Here is a 24,928-nt window from a genome sequence, read left to right on the forward strand (position 1 = left end):
TGATCTTAGATATACATGGTGTTATAGAGAGGGAAGATATGCATGCACAATCTCCAATTCACGGAGTGACAGTAGTAGCTAAAAGAGAACAGCAAAATCTGAAAGATGACAATGTAGGTGAAGAGGCAGAGTATGTGAATATAGGTGATTTAGAAGACTCCTGAGGTGAGAAGAAGGAGGTTATGCTTGATGATTTCGAGCTGCCTGATAACTTCTCCCAGTTGGTTAAGTTCGGTGAGCCTATACAAGATGAAATAACACTCGTGCATCAAGGTAGAACATGGCAGCCGGGAAAGCATGCACGATCACCATTTCTCCTTTTATACAATTCTGGTGGCAGTACCTCGGTTGGACCTCAAATTTTTCACCTCAAGCACCCATTTACTAGTGTTATTGGTCACAATGTAGACCCTGAGTTGTTGGATCAATTACACAAGTGGTTATACCACGGTACCGACACAAGTCCAAAGAGGTTAGGTTGCACAATTTGACACTTTTATTCCAGTATTCATCTTTTACACATCCACTTCATGCAATATTTTTATTTTAATTTCTATTTGTTTATATAGGAGGAAGGCTGCGTATTCTATAAAGGACAACCAAATTAAGCCATGGTTGGATCTTGGAGTGGAAAAGGTTGACAAGAAGGAGTGGTTCTTTTCCCTGGCACACCCAGGACAAGTCCTCAATGACTCGGTAAGATTCAATGTATTTGTTTTGTAGATAATTTGTAGATAATTTGTACTTTCATTGTAGATGCTTTGTATTCTATTTGTAGATGAATTGTAGTTATTTTGTAGTTTTGTGTAAATTATTTGAAGATAACTTGTAGTATAAATGCAATATATTTTTGTTGCAGCATATTAATGTTATAATGTATTACTTGAGGAAAAGAGGCAAGTATGTTCCCCACAACAAGACCATGTTTACTATAACAGATTGTTTATTCAAGACTAGGATTGATCAAATCTATGAAAAGTTCCAAAATTCTCTTCAAGAAAAAAAGTTTTCTATTGTCAAACCCCAGGACGTTGTAGCAGAATATATATTGGGGGATAGAGTACTCGTAAATGTTGCATGGGATAAAGTTGATTATGTCATCATGCTCGTTAACATTGTAGAAATATTCTACTGGGTATTGGTTGTTTTTGACATTGCAGAAAGGTGTCTTTATGCGTATGATTCCATGTTCTCTTCACGCAATCACCCTATTGTTGAATCTTATGTCGACAAGTTTTCTGTTATTATCCATTTGTATTTGTCATGCACCGGTTTTTATAGGAAGAGTAAAGACATCAACTTCTAGAATACAAAAGCATACATTGAGAAACCTTTTACCGACCCTCTTAACATTCAGTAGATCGTCGGAGAGATACCACAGCAAAAAGAATGATCACCATAACAAGAATCTTCTTTTTTCTATACATTTAACCCTTTTATTTTCTGATGGTTTGGTAAATATTGACATTTTTTTATCTTTTGCAGCGATTATGGTGTATTTATTGCTGCCTTTGCAGAGTATGTTAGTCTTGGAGAGTAATCAATTCCTGCAGAAGACCTTTCTGATATTGACCAATACCGTAGATGCTATGGAGCGCTACTTTGGGACTATGCTAGAAAGAAGCAGGAGCATGGGAAAATTAGTGATAGTGAGGTGACAGGCAAATTGGCAAGGAGAAAAGGTGCACCAGCTTTGAATGAGAAAACACGAGTCCAGAGGACGAAGAAGTAGTTGTAATATTTTGTATGGAGGATGTAGTACAATTGTTTAGTTGATGCAAGTTTAGAAGAAAGATGGTAGACAAGTTTTTGAACAATTTTTGTTGTTTTAATTGTAGCAGACTTGCGCTACAATTATAATAGCCTTTATATTTTTTTTCTTATCCAGTATAGTAATTCAAATCGAAACATTCTGTTGGTTTTATATTCACTTGTTGAATCTTTACAGTACTTGATCTTCATTATTTTTAGCATATAAATCCTTTCCAACTGAATTTTTATATAGTTATTCTGTCAATGGAAAAATATGTAGTTATTTTGTTATTTTTTGTAGATAAAGTGTAAAAATCAGTAGCTAAACATTTTGTTGCTTTTAAATTCAATTTGTTGAATGTATAAAGTACCCGATCTACATTATTTTCACCATATAGCTTCTTTCTACCTGAATTATAATCTAGCTATTATGTCAGCTACAGATATTGTAGTTTTTTTGTAGTTGTCTTTGTAGATAATTTGTAGATTATATGTAACAATGTGTCTTATTTCTACTATATTCATTTGTTAAATATAAACAATACTTCATCTACAATATTTTAAGTTTTTAACTACTTTCCTACTGATTTATAATGTAGATACTCTTGTAAATTCCTATTAATGTATTTTTTATGTAGTTTTATTGTACATAAGCTGCAAAAACACATTAACAAATGTGTAAAAGATTCTAGAGATAGTAAAAAAGTTGTAGATTATATATATAGAAACCATTCATAAACAAATCATTCTATGAAAGTATTATCTCAATACAGAAAAATCCTAACTAACTACATTATGATCTTAAAAAACCTCAACAATTACACATCAAAATCTGTTATCCAGAACTCACCAAATTTTTTTATGAAATATTCTGTTAACTACATAAAATTTTATTTCTTTTTGGGTGCATTCTTGCAAGATCTTTTGTTATGCCCTTCTCCTCCACAGTTACCACATGAAACCTTGTACTTCTTTGAATTTATTCATCATATGTTTTGTATCTTTCTTTTTGAGGTCTTCCTGGCTTCATTTTTCCTTCTTTAGGTGGATTTACTACTTCTTCAGTTATATGTTGTGGCACATTCCATTTGCTTTCATCAGGCAGGGGATTTACTGGTATTTCATAAGTACGCAAGAGGTTCACCCTTGTGTAATAAGGAGAACAATATTGTTCAAAAGACTCATCCCTTTGTCTTAAAGCAGCCAAAGCATGTGGACAAGGAAGTTTGTCAAGCTGGAATTGCCTACAACTACATCTCTTATTTTCAAGACAAATAATATAGCACCTCACACCATCTAGTACTGTATGGATGTAGTCTGTTAAAGCCCTCACCTACGATTACATTACAAACAAAAAAACAAATCATATACAGTTAAACTCAAACTATATACAAAATATCTACAATATATCTACATTGTTCTGTATAAATTAATTTGATTCAATAAATGATCAGATCTTACTCTAAGTTTGTGCGACAATGTTCTGTTGTCATCCAACTCTTTGTTGAATTTAAACCCAAGGTATGTGAATGTACCCTTTGCTTTCAATAACTTTTCCTTCATCCAACGTTCAAGAAGGGTCCTCATATACTCTAATAGTTCTACTATCGGCAGCTCTCTTACATATTTTGTTACAGCATTCAACGACTCTGCAATATTTGATATCATAGTCCAAGTTCTGTTCACCGTAGTATGTACTCGAGACCATCTATGATAGCTAATATCGTATAAGTATGCTTTAACACGGGGGGTCAATCTCTTAAATCTTTGACATCCTTTCACTAAATTCATCAAGGGTGTATGACTGTGCCGTGGCAAAGTGTAATTCACTTAACTTAAGATGTCCCTTCTTGAACTTTGCCCGTATATTTGTCCAAATATGCCACATGCAAGAATAATGTGGCATGCCGGGATAAACAATAGATGTTACCTTCAAGATACTCTCATTCCGATTCGAAACAACACACATATTTGGTCTTTCACCATATGCGAGTTTGAATTGCTCAAAAAACTACTTCCATGATGCGTCATTCTCTGAATCAACAACAGCATATGCTAATGGTAATATGGTACCTACATTATGTGGCAAAAGCAATTAATTGGCTGCAAGAAAAATGCAGAAGAAAACATATATATACAAACTAAAACTTTTTTACAATATATCTACAATAAATCTGCAAGTACTACAAAAAACATACAAGCTACAATATTTCTACAATAAAACTTCAATACCTGTTGCATCCATTGTACTAGCTGTTAGAATTATTCCCCTGTATGTTGACTTTAAGAAGGTCCCATCAACTACTACAACTGACCTACAATATTCCCAACCACTGATTGACGTACAAATCGCAACAAATACATACAAGAAGCAGTCATCGTCCGTCTTCTTCAATTTAACTATAGACCTCGGATAAGTTTTCTCTAGAATATACAAATAAATAGGCAATTTGCTGTAGGAGTTAGCATGATGACCTCTCAAAAACTGTAAAGCCTTTTCCTTTGCTCTCTAAGCTTGCATGTAGGTTAGATTCACGCCGTGTTTAGACAACATGTCAAATTATATATCTTTTGGTGTGTAAATTGTCTTAGGATCAGAATATATTGGAATAACCATGCTACCAACTACCATGACAGTAGTTTTGCGTTGTATGAATGTATTATCCATTAAAGAGCATGTGTGCTGGCTGTTGAAATTTATGACCTTGAACATTGCAGAATTATTTATGCTCGTTGCCTTGAAGTGCCATGTACAGTTTTCACCAACACATATCAGCCAGTAGCTACAAAATAAATACAATTTAAACATTGGTTTAAAATGTAGATTTAAAAAGAAAAAAAATTGTTTTAGCTTAAACGATCACATTATACAATCTATATACAACATAACTACAATTCATCTACAATTCTGATAAACATTATCACAAGAAAAAACTGAAGAAGTAAAAAATTACAAATAAACTACAAAATTAAAAAAAATGATCTTTGACCATTCATATGTTCATACCTTCTAGCACTGGATCTTTTAACCCTGAATTGGAACTTGTGCATGACAGAATAGTATTTCATTGTAGTTGCAATTGTTTCCTTGTCTTGGTATACTTGTCCTACTTCAATAGATGTCACGACCCGGATTTCCTACCCTCGGGAGTCGTGATGGCACCAATTTATGTGAGCTAGGCAAGCCAATCATTTAACTACTTATTTCATTACTCAATTATTTCTTTAAAACAAATATAAGACGATACCATGAAAACAACGGAACTTTAAATAATTAAGCGGAAGATAACAACTAAATATCTAAAATCCGCATCTATTACAACTCTTAAAACCTAAAGCACCCAAATCTGGTGTCACAGTATCACAGACGGTCTAAGATTTACTACATACAAAGTCTGAAGAAAATGACAATATATTGTTTCTGAATAAAAAGAAAATGAAACAAGAAATAGGAATAGAGGAGATGCCAGGGCCTGCAGACTCCTGCAGGTCTACCTTGGATCTCCACATGGACTGAAGGTAGCCTCCACACTATGGTCCAAAAGCTGCTACAAGGTCTGCACATAGTGCAAAGTGTAGTATCAGCACAATCGACCCCATGTGTCGGTAAGTGTCTAGCCTAACCTCGGCGAAGTAGTGACGAGGCTAGGACCAGACTACCAAATAACCTGTGCAGTTCAAATACATATACAGCAGAAAGAAATACAGAAATAACCAGTCAATATGGGAGGGGGAACATGCTGTGGGGGAGATAACAATTCCAAATAGAAAGACATCAAGTAATGAAAGAAACAATATAACTCCAATATCAATAAAGAATCAGAAATCAACAAATGCACGACATCACCCTTCGTGCTTTTACTCTCGTCCTCACCAAAGCAATCATATAATAAAAATGTGCACGACATCATCCTTCATGCTTTTACTCTCTTTCCTCACCATATAATCAATAAAATCAGCACGGAATGGTACATCGTGCGACACGACATCATCCTTCGTGCTTTACACTCCTTCCTTACAAAACAAACAATGCACGACATCACCCTTCGTGATTTAACTCTCTTCCTCACCCAAACAACAATCACAAACAATAGGGAAAGGGAATAAATGAAATTGCAATAAAGATTCCGGTAAGGGAACAACAATTCAACAAATAAATCCCGGCAAGGGAACATCATCAATAACCTCAACATCCCAGCAAGGGAGATAACAAATAAATCAACAATAGCCCGACAAGGGCGACAACATAATGATCTCTTTTCTTTCTCACTTTTACTTCACAATTCACTTCACAACTCGAGCCAATGCTCTAGAGGTTCAATTATCACTTATACTTTCACAATTCATTATGCAACTTGAGCCAACGCTCCTCAATGTTCATAGGTCTCAATTCCTTCCACAAACTTTACACAACAAGTAGAAACCATTACCATGGCATGAAAGATACAACGAAGTTATGATAATCACAATATAAGACTCACGGGCATGCTAGACACCAATGTATAGATACTCGTCACCATGCCTATACAGCGTACTCAACAATTACCACATAGCAAATAGGACTCGACTCCTAACCCCTCAAGCTAAGGTTAGACCAAACACTTACCTCGATGCCACGAACACAATTCACGATTCAATTATAGCTTTACCCCTTGATTCCACCACCGACGCTCGTATATAGTCACAAGTTACTTAACTACATCAATAAACACTAAATGAATCAATTTGAATGCATGAAAATGTGTTTTCTAAAGTTTTGCCCAAAAAGTCAAAAATCGCCCCCGGGCCCACATGGTCAAAACCCGAAGTTCGAACCAAAACCCGATTACCTATTCCCCCACAAACTCAAATATATAATTTATTTTGAAATCGGACCTCAAATCGAGGTCCAAATCCCCAATTTTTGAAAAATCAAGGTTCTACCCAAAACACCCAATGTCCCCCATGAAAATCATTGATTTTGAGTTGAAATCATGTTAAAAGATGTTAAGGAGTGAAGAAAATGAGTTAGAATCACTTACCAACATTTTGGAGAAGAAAGGCTGTTTGAAAAATCATCTATTATGTTTTTAGGGTTTTGAAAAATAAAAAATAACTGAAAATCCCATCTAAATATACCCCGCTCAGACCTCATGTGCGGACCACACAAAATCGACTGCGGCCGCACAGCCTTCCTGTGGACTGCAGTGACATGCTTTAGTGAATCATCTCAAAATTCCTTGGAGATCAAAAGATATAGGTTTCTGTAATCGGACTAGTGAAATGTTCTTCACCGCGGACCGCACAGAATGTTGTGCATCCGCACAGGCCCCTCCGCGGCAGCACTCCATTTTGTGCAGTCCGCACTGGTTTGTTCAGAGGCCTTCCACTTCCCTGAGCCTGCAACAACTATGTTTTAGGCCTAAGACATCCGGGAACCTACCCGAAACCCACCCGAGCCCTCGGAACGCCAACCCAAGTGTGCATACTAACTCAAAAACATCATATGGACCTACTCGTGCGATCACATCATCAAAATAACATGTAAAAATAATGAATTAAACCTCAAAGCTTGACATTTTCATCAAGAACTCTCAAAGTTCATAACTCTTCAACCGGAAGTCCAAATCACGTCAAATAAACCCCGTTTTCCACCAAATTTCACAGTTATCTTTCAAATACTATAACAAGTTTGTACCGGGCTCCGAAACCAAAATACGGGCCCGATAACAATGATTTCAAACATTAATTCTTTTCCTTATTTTTTAGATAATTCAGTAAAATAATTTCTTTCAAAAATTGATTTCTAAGGCTTAAGACCTCAGAATTCATTCCCGGACATACGCCCAAGTCCCATATTTTACTGCAGACCTCCCGGGATCATCAGAACATGGATCTGGGTCCGTTTGCTCAAAATATTGATCAAAGCCAACAATAATCAAATTTTTAACTCTAAAATTTCTATTTCTCATATTTTCACATAAAAGGCTTTCCGGATATAGGTTCGGACCACGCACGTAAATCAGGGTGGGGTAAAAAGGAGGTTTTTAGGCCTCGAAACACTAAATTCATTTGCAACACAAGTGATGACCTTTTGGGTCATCATATTCTCCACCTCTAAAACAATCGTTCGTCCTCGAACGGACATAAGAAGAAAGTACCTGAGTCGGGAAAAAGACTGGGATAACGGATCCACATATCGGACTCGGACTCCCAGGTCGATGCCTCAGGAGGCTGACCTCTCCACTGAACACGAACAGAAGGAAAACTCTTCGATATCAACTGATGAACCTGCAGGTCTAGAATAGCTACCGGCTCCTCCTCATAAGACAAGTCCTTGTCCAACTGGATAGTGCTGAAATCTAATACGTGGGATGGATCGCCTTGATATTTCCAAAGATGGACACATGAAACACTGGATGCACAGCTGATAAGCTCGGCGGCAATGCAAGTCTATAAGCCACCTCTTCCACTCGATCCAGAATCTCAAACGGGCCAATGAACCTAGGGCTAAGCTTGCCCTTCTTCCCGAATCACATCACGCCCTTCATAGGCAACACTCGAAGCAATACCCGCTCATCGACCATGAATGCCAAATCACGAACCTTGCAGTCAGCATAACTCTTTTGCCTGGACTGAGCTGTACGAAGTCTATCCTGAATAATCCTAACCTGGTCCAAAGCCTCCTGAACCAGATCCGTACCCAACAACCTAGCCTTTCCCGACTCAAACCATCCAACCGGAGACCGACACCCCCTACCATATAAAGCCTCATAAGGAGCCATCCGGATACTCGACTGGTAGCTGTTGTTGTAGGCAAACTCTGCTAAAGGCAAAAACTGATCCCACGAGCCTCCAAAGTCAATGACACAAGCGCGGAGCATATCCCCCAAAATCTGAATAGTCCGCTCGGACTGCCCGTCCGTTTGAGGATGAAACGTTATGCTCAACTCAACCCGTATGCCCAACTCTCGCTGAACTGCTTTCCAGAAGTGCGAGGTAAACTGCGTACCTCGGTCCGAAATGATATATACGGGCACACCATGAAGACGAACAATCTCCCGGATATAGATCTCAGCTAACTTCTCAGAAGAATTGGAGACTGCCATAGGAATGAAATGCACTGACTTGGTCAGCCTATCAACAAAGACCCATACTACGTCGAACTTTGTTCGAGTCTGCGGGAGTCCAAAAAATGAAATCCATAGTGATCTGCTCCCACTTCCACTCGGGAAGCTCAATCCTCTGAAACAAGCCACCAGGCCTTTGATGCCCATACTTAACCTGCTGACAATTCAAAAACTGAGCCACATATGCAACGATATCCTTCTTCATTCTCCGCCACCAATAATACTGTCGCAAATCATGATACATCTTCGCACCGCCCGGATGAATAGAGTACCGGGAGCTATGGGTCTCCTCCAAAATCAACTCCTGAAGCCCATCCACATTAGCCACACAAACTCGACCCTGCAATCTCAAAACTCCATCATTATCTAAGGTAACCTGCTTGGCACCTCCGCACTGCACTGTGTCTCTGAGGACACACAAATGGGGATCATACTACTGCAGATCTCGAATACGCTCCAATAATGAAGAACGAGCGATTGTGCAAGCTAACACACAGCTAGGCTCGGAAAAATCCAACCTCACGAACTGATAGGCCAAAGCCTGAACATCCAAAGTGAGCGGTCTCTCACCGACCGGAATATAAGCACAACTTCCATACTGGCTGACTTGCTAATCAAAACATCGGCCATTACATTGGCCTTCCCCGGATGATATAAGATAGTGATATCATAATCTTTCAACAACTCCAACCACCTCCTCTGCCTCAAATTCAACTCCTTTTGCTTGAACAAATACTGATGACTCTTGTGATCCGTGAACACCTTACATGTCACACCATATAGATAATGCCTCCAAATCTTCAATGTGTGAACAATGACTGCCAACTCCAATTCATGAACCGAATAGTTCTTCTCATGAATCTTCAACTGCCGCGAAGTATAGGCAATGACCTTGCCACCCTGCATCAACTCTGCACCATGCCCAATACGAGATGCATCACAATAAACTGTATAAGGTCCTGAACCTGTGGGCAAAACCAACACCGGTGCCATAGTCAGAGCTGTCTTGAGCTTCTGAAAGCTCGCCTCACACTCGTCCGACCATCTGAACTGGGCACCCTTCTGGGTCAACCTGGTCATCGGGGCTGCGATAAATGAGAACCCCTCTACAAACTAACGATAGTAGCCTGCCAATCCCAAGAAACTCCGAATGTCTGTAGCTAATACTGGTCTGGGCCAATTCTTAACTGCCTCAATATTCCTCGGATCAACCTGAATACTCTCCACTGATACAACATGACCCAGGAATGCATTTGAACTCAACCAGAACTCACACTTTGAGAACTTAGCATATAACTGACTATCCCTCAAGGTTTAAAGAACCACTCTACGATGTTGCTCGTGCTCCTCCCGGCTACGGGATTATATCAAAATATCATCAATAAAGACTATCACGAACGAATCCAAGTAAGGCCTGAATACTCGGTTCATCAAATCCATAAAAGTTGCTGGGGAATTTGTCAACCCGAATGACATCACCAAGAACTCATAATGCCCGTACCGAGTGTGAAAAGCTATCTTAGGGACATCGGATGCCCTAATCCTCAACTGATGATAGCGAGATCTCAAGTCAATCTTTGAAAATACTTTGGCACCCTAAAGCTGATCAAACAAATCATCAATCCTTGGCAATGGATACTTATTCTTGATTGTAACCTTGTTCAACTACCGATAATCAATACATATTCTCATCGACCCATCTTTCTTCTTAACAAACAACATCGGTGCACCCCAAGGCGAAACACTGGGTCTAATGAAACCCTTCTCAAGCAAGTCTTGCAACTGTTCCTTCAACTCTTTCAACTCCGGCGGGGTCATACGATACGACGGGATAAAAATGGGTTGAGTGCCCGGAGCCAAATCAATGCAAAAGTCAATGTCCCTGTCAGGTGGCATACCCAGCAGGTCTGAAGGGAAAACCTCAGGAAACTTACGAACAATGGGCACATAATCAATAGAAGGGACCTTAGCACTAGAATCACGAACATATGCCAAATAGGCCAAACACCCCTTCTCAACCATACGTCGAGCCTTCACATACGAGATAACACTGCGGGTGGAATGACCAGAAGTCCCTCTCCACTCTAAATGAGGTAAACCCGGCAAGGCTAAGGTCACAGTCTTGGCATGACAGTCCAAGATAGCGTGGTAAGGTGATAACTAGTCCATCCCCAATATAACATCGAAATCAACCATGTCTAGAAGAAGCAAATCTACATGAGTCTCAAGACCCCCAATCACAACTATACACGCACGATGGACTCGATCTACTATAATAGAATCACCCATAGGTGTATACACATAGACAGGAGCACTAAAAGAATCACTAGGCATGACCAGATACGGTGCAGAATAAGATGACACATATGAGTATGTAGACTCTGGATCAAATAACACTGAAGCATCTCTATCACAAACCAGAACCGTACCTGTAATAATTGCATCTGAATCCTCAGCCTCAGGCTTGTCTAGAAGAGCATAACACCGGAGCTGGGCCCCACTACCTAGAACTACATCTCTGGGACGGCCTGCTGCTGGCTGGCCTCCAACTCTAGCGGCCTGAGCTCCACCTCTAGCGCCTCTACCTCTACCTCTAGCACCTCTACCCCCTCTAGCTGGCTGGACTGGCTGTGGAACACCTGTTGCCTATACCATAGCACGAGAACCCTGATGCTGAGAGTTACTCGGTGCTCGAGGGCAAAACCTAGCAATATGACCCAATCACCACAAGTGTAGCAAGCCCTCGACTACTGAGACTACTGGCCCTGACGACCTGAATGACCACTCAGAAAACTCTGGAGCGGCGGTGCACTGATAGGAGCTGGTGGTGCACTGTAGGACTGCTAATCAGAATACTGTATCTAAGGACCGCGGCTACCTGAAGAACCGTAAGAAACCTGAAGTGCTGACTGAAAAGGCCCAGGAGGATGGCCTCTACCATATTAATCCCTACCTCCAAACGAGGTACCACTGAATCTGCCTGAATGATGTGGCCTCTTGTCCGACCCATGACCACCTCCCTGTGACAGAACCATCTCAACTCTACGAGCCACATTGGCTGCCTCTTGAAAAGTAATATCACTCCCAGCCTCCCTAGCCATCTAACGACGAATCGACTGAATAAGACCACTAATAAACCTCCTCACCCTCTCTGTCTCGGTGGGAAGTATGACAAGGGCATGACGAGCAAAGTCGATGAACCTAGTCTCATGCTGGGTAACAGTCATAGAACCCTGCTGGAGGCGCTCAAACTGCCTCCGATAGGCCTCTCTCTAAGTAATGGGGAGAAACTTCTCCATAAATAGTTGTACAAACTGCTCCCAAGTCAAGGCTGGCGATCCGGCTGGCCTAGCCAAGCAATAATCTCTCCACCAAGTCTTGGCGGATCCAGACAAGCGAAAAGTGGCAAAATCGACCCCATTGATCTCAACTATCCTCATGTTCCTGAGAACCTCGTAGCAGCTGTCTAGATAATCCTGGGGATCCTCAGTAGGTGCACCGCTGAAAGTAGTAGTGAAGAGCTTGGTGAACCTATCCAGCCTCCACAAAGCATCGGCAGACATAGCTGGTCCATCACCGGTCTGAGCTACCACACCCAGCTGAACTGCTCCAACTAGCTAAACCGCTGGAGTCTGAATCTAGGGAGCTACCTGCTCTGGAGTGCGAGTAGCAGGAGTCTGGGATGCTCCTCCAGCTTGAGAGACGGTTGGTGCTATAGGAAGTAAGCCTGCTCGGGTGACACTCTCCATGAGGCCCACTAGACGGACCAGAGCATCCTGAAGAACTGGGGTAGCAATAAACCCCTCTAGGACCTGATCTGGGCCCACCGGAACTGCTAGGGCTGGAACCTCGTCATCAAAGTCAACCTGAGGCTTCGCCACTAGTGCTGCTGCTCGGGGCTAAGCTCTGCCCCTACCTCAGCCTCTAGCACGGCCCCGGCCTCGCCCTCTACCCCTCGTGGGAGCTGCTGCTGGGGGCTCGGACTGCTGGTTAGTGGATGAGGAAGCGCGTGTTCTCTCCATCTGCAAAAGATCAGAGCAGAAATTCAATTAGCATTGAGAAACCAAACTGCACGATAGGAAAGAATAAATGTAAAGTTTTCCTAACTCTGTAGCCTCTATCCCGTCAAGGGAGATAACGAATAAATCAACAATATCCCGGCAAGGGCAACAACATAATGATCTCTTCTCTATCTCACTTTTACTTCACAATTCACTTCACAACTCGAGCCAATGCTCTAGAGGTTCAATTATCACTTATACTTTCACAATTCGTTATACAACTTGAGCCAACGCTCCTCAATGTTCATAGGTCTCAATTCCTTCCACAAACTTTACACAACAAGTAGAAACCATTACCAATGCATGGAAGATACAACAAAGTCATGATAATCACAATATAAGACTCACGGGCATGCTAGACACCAACGCATAGATACTTGTCACCATGCCTATACGTTGTATTCAATAATTACCACATAGCAAATAGGACTCGACTCCTAATCCCTCAAGCTAACGTTAGACAAAACACTTACCTCGATGCCATGAACACAATTCAAGATTCAATTATAGCTTTACCCCTTGATTCCACCACCAATTCGCTCGTATCTAGTCACAAGTTACTTAATTACATCAATAAACGCTAAATGAATCAATTTGAATGCATGAAAATGAGTTTTCTAAAGTTTTACCCAAAAAGTCAAAAATCGCCCCCGGGCCCACATGGTCAAAACCCGAGGTTCGAGCCAAAATCCGATTACCTATTCCCCCACGAACTCAAATGTATAATTTGTTTTGAAAGGACCTCAAATCGCGGTCCAAATCCCCAATTTTTGAAAAACCTAGGTTCTACCCAAAACACCTAATTTCTCCCATGAAAATCATTGATTTTGAGTTGAAATCATGTTAAAAGATGTTAAGGAGTGAAAACAATGAGTTAGAACTCACTTACCAACGTTTTGGAGAAGATAGGTTGTTTGAAAAATCGCCTCTTCTGTTTTTTGGGATTTGAAAAATGAAAAATAACTTAAAACCCCATCTAAATATACCCCTCTCAGACCCCCTGTGCGGACCGCACAAAATCGACTGTGGTCGTACAGCCCTTCATGTGGACTACAGTGACATGCTTTAGTATTTTGGCCATACCTTTCTCTACAGATGTCCAAAATGTGATTTCCTTGCCTTTCTGAAAACTAGACACGAAGAGCTACAACTTTCGATTTTGAATCATCTCAAAATTCCTTGTAGATCAAACGATATAGGCTTCCGAAGTCGGACTAGTGAAATGCTCTTCACCGCAGGCCGCACAGAATCTAGTGCGGCCGCACAAGCCCCTCCGCGGCAGCACTCCATTTTGTGCGGAACGCACTGGTTTGTTCAGAGGCCTTCCAATTCCCTGAGCCTGCAACAACTATGTTTTAGGCCTAAGACATCCCGGAACCTACCTGAAACTCACCCGAGCCCTCGGACTCCAACCCAAGTGTATACTAACTCAAAAACATCATATGGACCTACTCGTGCAATCACATCATCAAAATAACATGTAAAAGTCATGAATTAAACCTCAAAACTCAACATTTTCATCAAGAACTCTCAAAGTTCATAACTCTTCAATCGGAAGTCCAACTTACGTCAAATAAACACTGTTTTTCACCAAATTTCACAGTTATCTTTCAAATACTATAACAAGTTTGTACCGGGCTCCAGAACCAAAATACGGGCCCGATAACAATGGTTTCAAATATTAATTTTTTTATTTATTTCTTAGAAAATTCAGTAAAACAATTTCTTTCAAAAATTGATTTCTAAGGCTTGGGACCTCGAAATTCATTTCCGGGCATACGCCCAAGTTCCATATTTTACTGTGGACCTCCCAGGATCATCGGAACACGGATCCGGATCCGTTTTCTCAAAATGTTGACCAAAGCCAACCATAATCAAATTTTTAATTCTAAAATTTCTATTTCTCATATTTTCACATAGAAGGCTTTCCGGATATAGGTCCGGACCACGCACATAAATCAGGGTGGGTAAAAAAGAGGTTTTTAGGCCTGGGAACACTAAATTCACTTGCAACACAAGTGATGACCTTTTGGGTCATCACATTCTCCACCTCTAAAACAACCGTTCGTCCTCGAACGGACATAAGAAGGAAGTACCTGAGTCGGAAAAAAGAAGGGGATAACGGCTCCGCATATCGGACTCGGACTCCCAGGTCGATGTCTCAGAAGGCTGACCTATCCACTGAACACGAACAGAAGGAAAACTCTTCGATCTCAACTATTGAACCTGCCGGTCTAGAATAGCTACCAGCTACTCCTCATAAGACAAGTCCTTGTTCAACTAGACAGTGCTGAAATCTAACACGTGGGATGGATCGCCGTGATATTTCCGAAGCATGGACACATGAAACACTAGATGCACGGCTGATAATCTCGGCGACAATGCAAGTCTATAAGCTACCTCTACCACTCGATCAAGTATATCAAACCAATGAACCTAGGGCTAAGCTTGACCTTCTTCCCGAATCGCATCACGCCCTTCATAGGCGACACTCGAAGCAATACCCGCTCACCGGCTATGAATGCCAAATCTGAACCTTGCAGTCGGTATAACTCTTTTGCATGGATTGAGCTATACGAAGCCTATCCTGAATAATCCTAACCTTGTCCAAAGCCTCCTGAACTAGATCCGTATCCAATAACCTAGCCTCTCCCGGCTAAAACCATCCATCCGGAGACCAACACCGCCTACTATATAAAGCCTCATAATGGAGCCATTCGGATACTCGACTGGTTGCTATTGTTGTAGGCAAAACTCTGCTAAAGGCAAAAACTAATCCCACAAGCCTCCAATATCAATGACACAAGCTCAGAGCATATCCTCTAAAATCTGAATAGTCCGCTCGGACTGCCCGTCCGTTTGAGGATGAAACGCTGTGCTCAACTCAACCCAAGTGCCCAACTCTCACTGAACTGCTTTCCAGAAGCGCGAGGTAAACTGCGTACCTCGATCCGAAATGATAGACACTGGCACACCATAAAGACGAACAATCTCCCGGATATAGATCTCAGCTAACTTCTCGGAAGAATAGGAGACTGCCACAGGAATGAAATGTGCTGACTTGGTCAGCCTATCAACAATGACCCATACTGCGTTGAACTTCCTCCGAGTCCGCGGGAGTCCAACAATGAAATCCATAGTGATGTGCTCCCACTTCCACTCGGGAAGCTCAATCCTCTAAAACAAGCCACCAGGCCTCTGATGCTCATACTTAACCTGCTGACATTTCAAACACTGAGCCACATATGCAATGATATCCTTCTTCATTCTCCGCCACCAATAATGTTGCTGCAAATCATGATACATCTTCGCGACGCCCGGATGAATAGAGTACCGGGAGCTATGGGCCTCCTCCAAAATCAACTCCCGAAGCCCATCCACATTAGGCACACAAACTCGACCCTGCAATCTCAAAACTTCATCATCATCTAAGGTAACCTGCTTGGCACCTCTACGCTGCACAATGTCTCTGAGGACACACAAATGTGGATCATCATACTGCCGATCTCGGATACGCTCCAATAATGAAGAACGAGCGACTGTGCAAGCTAACATACGACTGGGCTTAGAAAAATCCAACCTCACGAACTGATTGGCCAAAGCCTGAACATCCAAAGTGAGCGGTCTCTCACCGACCGGAATATAAGCAAGACTGCCATACTGGCTGACTTCCTACTCAAAGCATCGGCCACTACATTGGCCTTCCCCGGATGATATAAGATAGTGATATCATAATCTTTCAACAACTCCAACCACCTCCTCTGCCTCAAATTCAACTCCTTTTACTTGAACAAATATTGATGACTCTTGTGATTCGTGAACACCTCACACGCCACACCATATAGATAATGCCTCCAAATCTTCAATGCGTGAACAATGGCTGCCAACTGCAAATCATGAACCAGATAGTTCTTCTCATGAATCTTCAACTGTCGCGAAGCATATGCAATGACCTTGCCACCCTGCATCAACACTGCACCAAGCCCAATACGAGATGCATCACAATAAACTGTATAAGGCCCTGAAACTGTAGGCAAAACCAACATCGGTGCCGTAGTCAGAGCTGTCTTGAGCTTCTGAAAGCTCGCCTCACACTCGTCCGACCATCTGAACTGGGCACCCTTCTGGGTCAACCTAGTCATCGGGGCTACGATAGATGAGAACCCCTCCACGAACCGACGATAGTAGCTTGCCAATCCCAAGAAACTCCAGATCTCTGTAGCTGATGCTGGTCTAGGCCAGTTCTTAACTGCCTCAATCTTCTTTGGATCAACCTGAATACCCTTCGTTGATACAACATGACCCAGGAATGCAACTGAACTCAACCAGAACTCACACTTCGAGAACTTAGCATATAACTGACTATCCCTCAAGGTTTGAAGAACCACTCTACGATACTGTTTGTGCTCCTCCCGGCTATGGAAATATATCAAAATATCATCAATGAAGACTATCACGAACGAATCCAAGTAAGCCCTGAACACTCGGTTCATCAAATCCATAAAAGTTCCTAGGGCATTTGTCAACCCGAATGACATCACCAAGAACTCATAATGCCCGTACCGAGTGCAAAAAGTTGTCTTAGGGACATCGGATGCCCTAATCCTCAACTGATGATAGCCAGATCTCAAGTCAATCTTCGAAAATACCTTGGTACCCTGAAGCTGATCAAACAAATCATCAATCCTCGGCAATGGATACTTATTCTTGATTGTAACCTTGTTCAACTGCCGGTAATCAATACACATTCTCATTGACCCATCCTTCTTCTTAACAAACAACACCGGTGCACCCTAAGGCGAAATACAGGGTCTAATGAAACCCTTCTCAAGCAAGTATTGCAACTGTTCCTTCAACTCTTTCAACTCCGGTGGGGCCATACGATACGGCAGGATAGAAATGGGCTGAGTGTCCGGCACGTCTGAAAGGAAAACCTCAGGAAACTCACGAACAACGGGCACAGAATCAATAGAGGGGACCTCAGCACTAGAATCATGAACATATGCCAAATAGGCCAAACACCCCTTCTCAACCATACGCCGAGCCTTCACATACGAGATAACACTGTGGGTGGAATGACCAGGAGTCCCTCTCCACTCTAAACGAGGTAAACCTGGTAAGTCTAAGGTCACAGTCTTGGCATGACAGTCCAAGATAGTGTGGTAAGGTGATAACCAGTCCATCCCCAATATAACATCGAAATCAACCATGTCTAGAAGAAGCAAATCTACACGAGTTTCAAGACCCCCAATCACAACTATATTCGCACGATGGACTCAATCTACCATAATAGAATCACCCACCGGTGTAGACACATAGATAGGATCACTCAAAGAATTACTAGGCATGACCAGATATGATGCAAAATAAGATGACACAAACGAGTATGTAGACCCTGGATCAAATAACACTGAATCATCTCTATCACAAACAACAACCGTACCTGTAATAACTGCATCTGAAGCCTCAGCCTTAGGCCTGGATAGAAGAGCATAACACCGGGGCTGGGCCCCACCACCCATAACTACATCTCTAGGACGGCCTGCTACTGGCTGGCCTCCACCTCTAGCGGCCTGAGCTCTACCTCTAGCACCTATACCTCCACCTCTAGCACCTCTACCCCCACCTCTAGCTGGCTGGGCAGGCTGTGGAACACCTGGTGCCTGTACCATGGCACGAGAACCCTGATGTTGAGAGCTACTCAGTGCTCGAGGGCAAAACCTAGCAATGTCACCCATATCACCACAAGTGTAGTAAGGCCTCGGCTACTGAGACTGCTGGCCCTGACGACCTGAATGACCACCCCAAAAACTCTGGAGCGGTGGTGCACTAATAGGAGCTGGTGGTGCACTGTAGGACTGCTAATCAGAATACTGCATCTGAGAACCACGGCTACCTGAAGAACCATGAGAAACCTGAAGTGCTGACTGAAAAGGCCTAGGAGGATGGCCTCTACCATATGAATCCCTACCTCCAAATGAGGCACCACTAAATTTGCCTGAATGACGAGGCCTCTTGTCCGACCCATGACTGATCGCAGCCAACTCCGCACCACTAATAAGTAACGAGAGAGGGTTGCAATAGCTTTTACCTGATTTGTGGGTTGGGATCTATTTTCACAGAGAGCTAGGAATGGAATTGGGTGTCTTTTTAGCTTAGGATTGTGTGATTGTTCCAAATTGCACTTCTATTCATTTTTGGGTTTTCTTTATACTCTACTATTATCAAACTACAAATTACAGTTGCAACTAGGTTAGGCTAAGAGTTAAATACTACAAGTTGTATCTAATGGTTTAAAAGGCACTAGGGTAGTGACTTCCGCCTAAGTGGTTAATTGACGGGTAATTGCATCTAAGGCACGATTGACATGATTGGGGAATATATTATAACCGTTGCTCGATACTACCCATTTTACACCTCTCGGTAGAAAGAGTGATTTTGCCCAATTGACTTTCTCAAGACCAATTGGGTATGCATATTTTCCCAAGCAACTAGGGTTCAAGTCGGGTATTACTCTCTCGAGGTTTAACCCTTTAATTGGGACTATCAAATCTCTTGAGTCCATTCCAATTCCTTGTTGAGTCAATTTCGGAGACTTAGGCTCTCTTTCTCAAGAAGAGCCCAAGTTGACTTAGCACAAACTAGTGTTTGCAACCACTAATTCATAAGTTAAACCATGAAATTGACCCAAATAACAAACACCCATAGTCAATCTAAACCTAAATCACAACACCCATCAATTACCCACACTAGGGTTGAGCCACAACCCTAGCAAATGGGTTTAGCTACTCATGCTTGAAGAGAAAAATAGAGATATAGATGAAGATGAACATATATTAATTAATTGCTAAACTAAATACAAAGATTAAATGATAAAAAGTAAGTAAAAATGCCCAAAATGGCTACAAAAGATGTTCCCATGAGCGCAGCTGTTGTTCTAAAATGTCTGATACCCTAAAAATGGAAAAAAGATCTATTTATACTAAGCTGGAAAATCTGGACAAAATTGCCCCTCGGGGTTAGTGCGGATCACACAAAATGGTGTGCAGCCATACTAGGCTCTTCAACTCGAAAACTTGACTCTCTGAACTCAGGCTCCGCGGACCGCACAGAATAGACTACAGCCGCAGAGGCTTCTAGTGTGGTCTGCACAAACTGGACCGCAGACTGCACAGGCTTGAAAGCTCCAACTTCACCCTCTCTGAACCTTGGCTCTGCGGACCGCACAAAATGGTAGTGCGGCCGCATTGCCTTCAGTGCAGACCGCACAAAACCTTCTGCAGCCGCACTGCCTTAATGCCTGAAATACCAGCTCCCTGAATCTCCCTAGTACGGACCACACAAAGTGTAGTGCGGCCGCACTAGGCTTGTTTTTCCTGAGTTTGTCTTGTCTTTGGTACTTGTTCAAGTTTCACTCATTTTGAGTTGATCTTTGACATCTTGTCACTTTGTTGATCAAACCTGCAATCAAGCACAACTTATGAGCCTTTTAGGACTATTTTGTATGAATTTATAATCAAAGCGTAAGCAAGAAGGAGTATAAAATGCGTCAAAATCCCTAGTTATCAACTCCCCCAAACTTAAGCTTTTGCTTGTCTTCAAGCAAACAAAATAAGGCTCAGCCCTTAAGGAAAAATCCAAGAAATTTTCAGCTGTCCTAAAGCAACTTCAACTAGCATCAATTGGGACTAACAATTGCCCTCAACACACATGAGTCACTAACAACATTTACTCTTTGAAAAACCATGGATCAAGTGCGACACAAGAGCATCAAGAGTTGAATCAACACATCAAAGAACTCTTTCAATTACTTTGGTTATTGTGGAACCCAAACTCACACATCCTCAACTCTCTCTAAGCAAACCTCACCTTTAGAATATTGGCACACAAAATGAGGTTAATGGAAATTGACTCATCTCTCTCAAGAAAAAGTCATAAGTCCGGCTCTAAGTACCATATGCATGCCCCTTATGTGAGTATTCACTAATGTAAGCTTCATTCAACTCAAGATCATATAGGGCCTTTGTGGAGACATTGTGAAGGCTTTTGGTTCAGGGTAGGAAATGTTTTGGTCTAAGTGAGTTCCATCTTCCCTTAAGCACTTCTTTTGATTCATTTGGCTCACATTCACTTGACTCTTTGAGTTATTTCACTTCTTTCTAAAGGGTTAGAGAGACACATTGTCACTCTTTCTTATGCATTTCAAACTTTTTCTCCTTTTTCAACTTTCCACACCTTTTATTCTTTGCCTTTCTTGAATCCCTTTTTATTCTTTTTCACATTGAGTATTCTTTTTGTCTTTTGCTTTTCTTTCTTTTTCATTGCCTTTCCTTTTTTTCATTTTCGTGCCTTTTTACCACTTTGTTGCCATCCTCATATCTCCCCCAAACTTATACTTTTGTCATGTGCTAAAGGAAAGATCTGGTGCCAAGAGGGGGTATCTTTTAGAACGGGTATAGGCTTGTATCATGGTCCTTGAAAGAAAAAGGTCTAAGGCTCAAAAGGGTTAACTAGGGATTATATCAACTATGGAATTGTTCAAACTATCATTTGGATCAAGAAGAGCTTATAATCACGTCTCAAGTCAAAATTCACTTAGGATTTCACCTCAACAAACATTCAGGGCAAGTTCTAGACCAATGGCTCGGGACTTGGACTCGCAATTCAATTACTCACCACACAAGCTAAGGGATTGCTAAAGACATAGACTCAGAGGCCCATAACGACCTTAGATACGATTTGAGCACATAGTGGTCCCGAAAAACCACTTGATGATTATTGGTCAATACAAGAGTCTCAAGGTCACGACTTTTACCATCCTAAACACAACAACTTGTTTTTGATCATGAGATCAAAGGCAAATGTGTTAGGCCCAAGTGAAGCTTTGCTTGAGGTACCCTTAATTACAAACTACTAAAAACAAAAAGGAAAATGGACTCAAACCCTTAAGTAGGTTGTCACGCCATCCATCATTGGGAAGATCCACCCGGTTCACACACTCCACCTTTGGAAAGAACCGTGGCATTAAGAAAACCAAAGGCTTATTGAAAACGTCCAAAAGAAAACAAAAAGCTACGAACATAAATAAGAAGCTAAAAATGAAAAAAATTTGCAGAAAATAGAATAAATATATACAAGAGGGGATTTGAATATACAACGGATGGGATGAATATATACAATGTGATATAACTTTATATACAGACCCAAAGTAAAATAAAAGTGCAATAAATGTAACTAAATATTAAATTATATACAGAACAAAGATGAAAAATCAAGAAAGCATAAAAATGTATCAATATATATACAGTTATCCATCAAATGAATAGTAGGGCCTACCCCCTCAAATGAAAGCTGGCAATGTCCCCAATGCCAACTAGCCTAAATAAGCACCAAAAAGATAGAGAAAAAGGATATAGAAGACTCCCTAAGCCTTGTCTGTCTGCGTAGGATCATGGGTTGTCCCTGGGTCCTCTGTGTGCTCGGGAACCTCAGACTGGTTCCCGGTGGTCTGCTCCTCTGCTACTGGGACCTGGTCCTGGACCTCGACAGGCTCTAGAACTGGTACATCCTGTGGCTAACTGGAGGAAGTATCTGGTGGGTCCGCTAACTGGATGATAGCATCATCAGCTCTAGGAATCCTCCTTCTCCTCTTCGGAGGCCTCTGTGTCTGCTCAGGGTGTGGGTGAGCTGCTGGCACTGGGTCATCAAGCAACAAGTCTAAAGGCAGCTGGTCTGCCTTCAGTCTATCAACATCTGCCTACAGCACCTTCACGGACTCCTTGGAGGCCCGTGTCTTCCGCAACTTCATATGCTCCTTAGCAAGCTCCTTGAGAGCCTTGCTATGTGAATCGACTGCCTTTGAGAGCGTAGCCTGAGTATCGAGGATCTTCTTCTGGTTGTCAAGTATCTCCTTGAGCGCATCCTTTATCGACTGTGGCACCTGTAGAGCTGGGGGAACCGACTGAGCCTCTACAATGATAGTCAAAATGGACAACTTGGATGAGGCAATTTGCATCCAATTGTTAATACTCAAAAGTGCCTGGCTCAGATGGTGGGCAGTAATAGGATGGGCCCGGGTAGATGGGATCTTCGGGCCTGCTGATGTAGATGGCCACGAGGAATGGTTGAAGATGTGGATGGACCGGGAGGGATATCTGTAGATGTGGAGGTATGCTCATCACAAGCCACTACCTCAACTGGCTCCTCAAACTAGCCAGTTGGAGCAGTAGCTGGTACTTTGTAGGTCTTACTCTTGGGGTTGTCATCCCCATTCATATTATACCAGGAAAAATGGGGCTGTCGCCTTGACCTTGATGTCATATGGCCTCTTGTCCACTTCTAGGTCCTGGAAGTACTCAGTGAGGAAACTGGGGAAAGGGTAGTTCCGGTCATGCTCCGCACCCACTATCATGATAATCTGGGACATCACATTCCCCAAATTTATGGGGTACCCCGCCATAATCGAAGCAACCAATATAGCCTGGTGGAGAGGAAGGGTGTTGTCATGAGTGGTAGGGTCTAACTGGCTGCAAACAAAAGTCTCCCATCCCCTCACTTCAAAGTTCAAGGTCCTTCTCAATATTTTGACCCCAACAGTCAACCAATCGGGGACGGTACCCGGGATTGCCAGGTACTATGCTAGCCATGGACGGACCTTCTCGCCCATCTCCATCTTTGCCATATACAGAGTCTTATCCTCCTCATTGAAGCCCAAATATTCATTAATCGACTTCCCATCAAATAACACCTTGAGGTTCCGAACCTTGGTCACTTTGGAGCCCTTTTTGATGTGGGCTACATTGCAATAAAATTCCTTGACCAAGTGTCCGTTGGCGTCCAACAAGCATCTAGAAAGTGCTCCCAACCCACTCTAGTTTTGAATTATCTATGCACGTTGGGGTTGTGGGGTAGTAAGTCTTTATCAGTGAAACTCCGCTCCGGTATCAACTTTCTCACCGGCCACCACTCCCTAAACTTATGGTATGCCACTTCACTTACAAACCTATCCTCCCAAGCTTTGGGCTTCCTAGTTCTAGCAACGCCTCCCACTTGAGGCTCACCACCTTCAGCTACTCCCTCATCTCCTTGTATATCCTCCTCACCTCCTCCTGCACCCTCCCCGGATAATGAAGCTGTGGGGGAGGTGGAGTATTCCCCACTACCGGCTACTGAGCCCTCAGATGTCCTAGAAGAAACATGTGTTGGTTCTTGGGCAGTGGGTGATGGTGGAGGAGTGTCTCTCAGTCTATGCCGCTCCGGCCAATCAAGGATGTATTCAGGTATAGAATCCGAAGAAATTTCCCAAGAGGGCTCGTACTCACTCCCCGACATGTCACATGCCCTATTAGCTGCTTTTATGGCCTTTCTCATATTCTTGATATTTTGCCTCGCTTAGGCAGTGAGTCGTACCATTTTCTGCTTCCCACCCCGGGAGGATACACCTTTGTCGAGTTATTTCGATCCTTTTCCTTGTTGTTTAACCATGATATGCAAGCACAATCATATGACATTGTTAGTATCAGTTGCAACATTAGAGAACCAGTGAAAATTCAGTGTTGCAGAACATAGGAACATAGTTCCAGAAGTCCCCAGTGCGGACCGCACAAAATGGAGTACGACCACACAAGGGCCAGTGCGGTCCGCACAAAATGATAGTGCGAACCGCACATAGATGGGGTTCAGACTACCCATCCTCTATATCTAACCAGTGCGGACCGTACAAAATGGTAGTGCGGCCACACAGGGGCCAGTGCGGTCTGCACAAAATGTAGTGCGACTGCACTGCCCAAAGTTCATCTTCCTAGAAGTTCTTCAATGCGGTCTGCACAAAATGGTACTACGGACCGCACTAGGGCACCGCGGACCGTACAAAAACAACTGCAGTCCGCGCTAGGTGCCTAGTTTTGGCACTGAGTTAAGGTTCATGGGATTTTTGCTTTTAAGTCCAAATTTTCACCTAATGAGTGCCCCTAAGTCATTTCCCAGTCTATTAAACTAACAAAGTCC

At 42.3% G+C, this 24,928-nt stretch overlaps 1 protein-coding gene across 1 annotated transcript; it reads right to left on the reverse strand.

The window, feature by feature from the left end:
* Nucleotides 1-2,731: 2,731 nt before the first annotated feature.
* Nucleotides 2,732-3,420, reverse strand: LOC138877424 (uncharacterized). Its single transcript, XM_070157034.1, has 2 exons — nucleotides 3,214-3,420; nucleotides 2,732-3,085 (listed from the first exon to the last, which is right to left on the reverse strand). Exons 1-2 carry the CDS (start codon nucleotides 3,418-3,420, stop codon nucleotides 2,732-2,734), a joined length of 561 nt encoding a protein of 186 aa, XP_070013135.1.
* Between the last annotated feature and the right edge of the window lie 21,508 nt (nucleotides 3,421-24,928).

The sequence above is a fragment of the Nicotiana sylvestris genome, chromosome 1 (assembly GCF_000393655.2).
Source record: "Nicotiana sylvestris chromosome 1, ASM39365v2, whole genome shotgun sequence".
Classification (NCBI taxonomy): domain Eukaryota; kingdom Viridiplantae; phylum Streptophyta; class Magnoliopsida; order Solanales; family Solanaceae; genus Nicotiana; species Nicotiana sylvestris.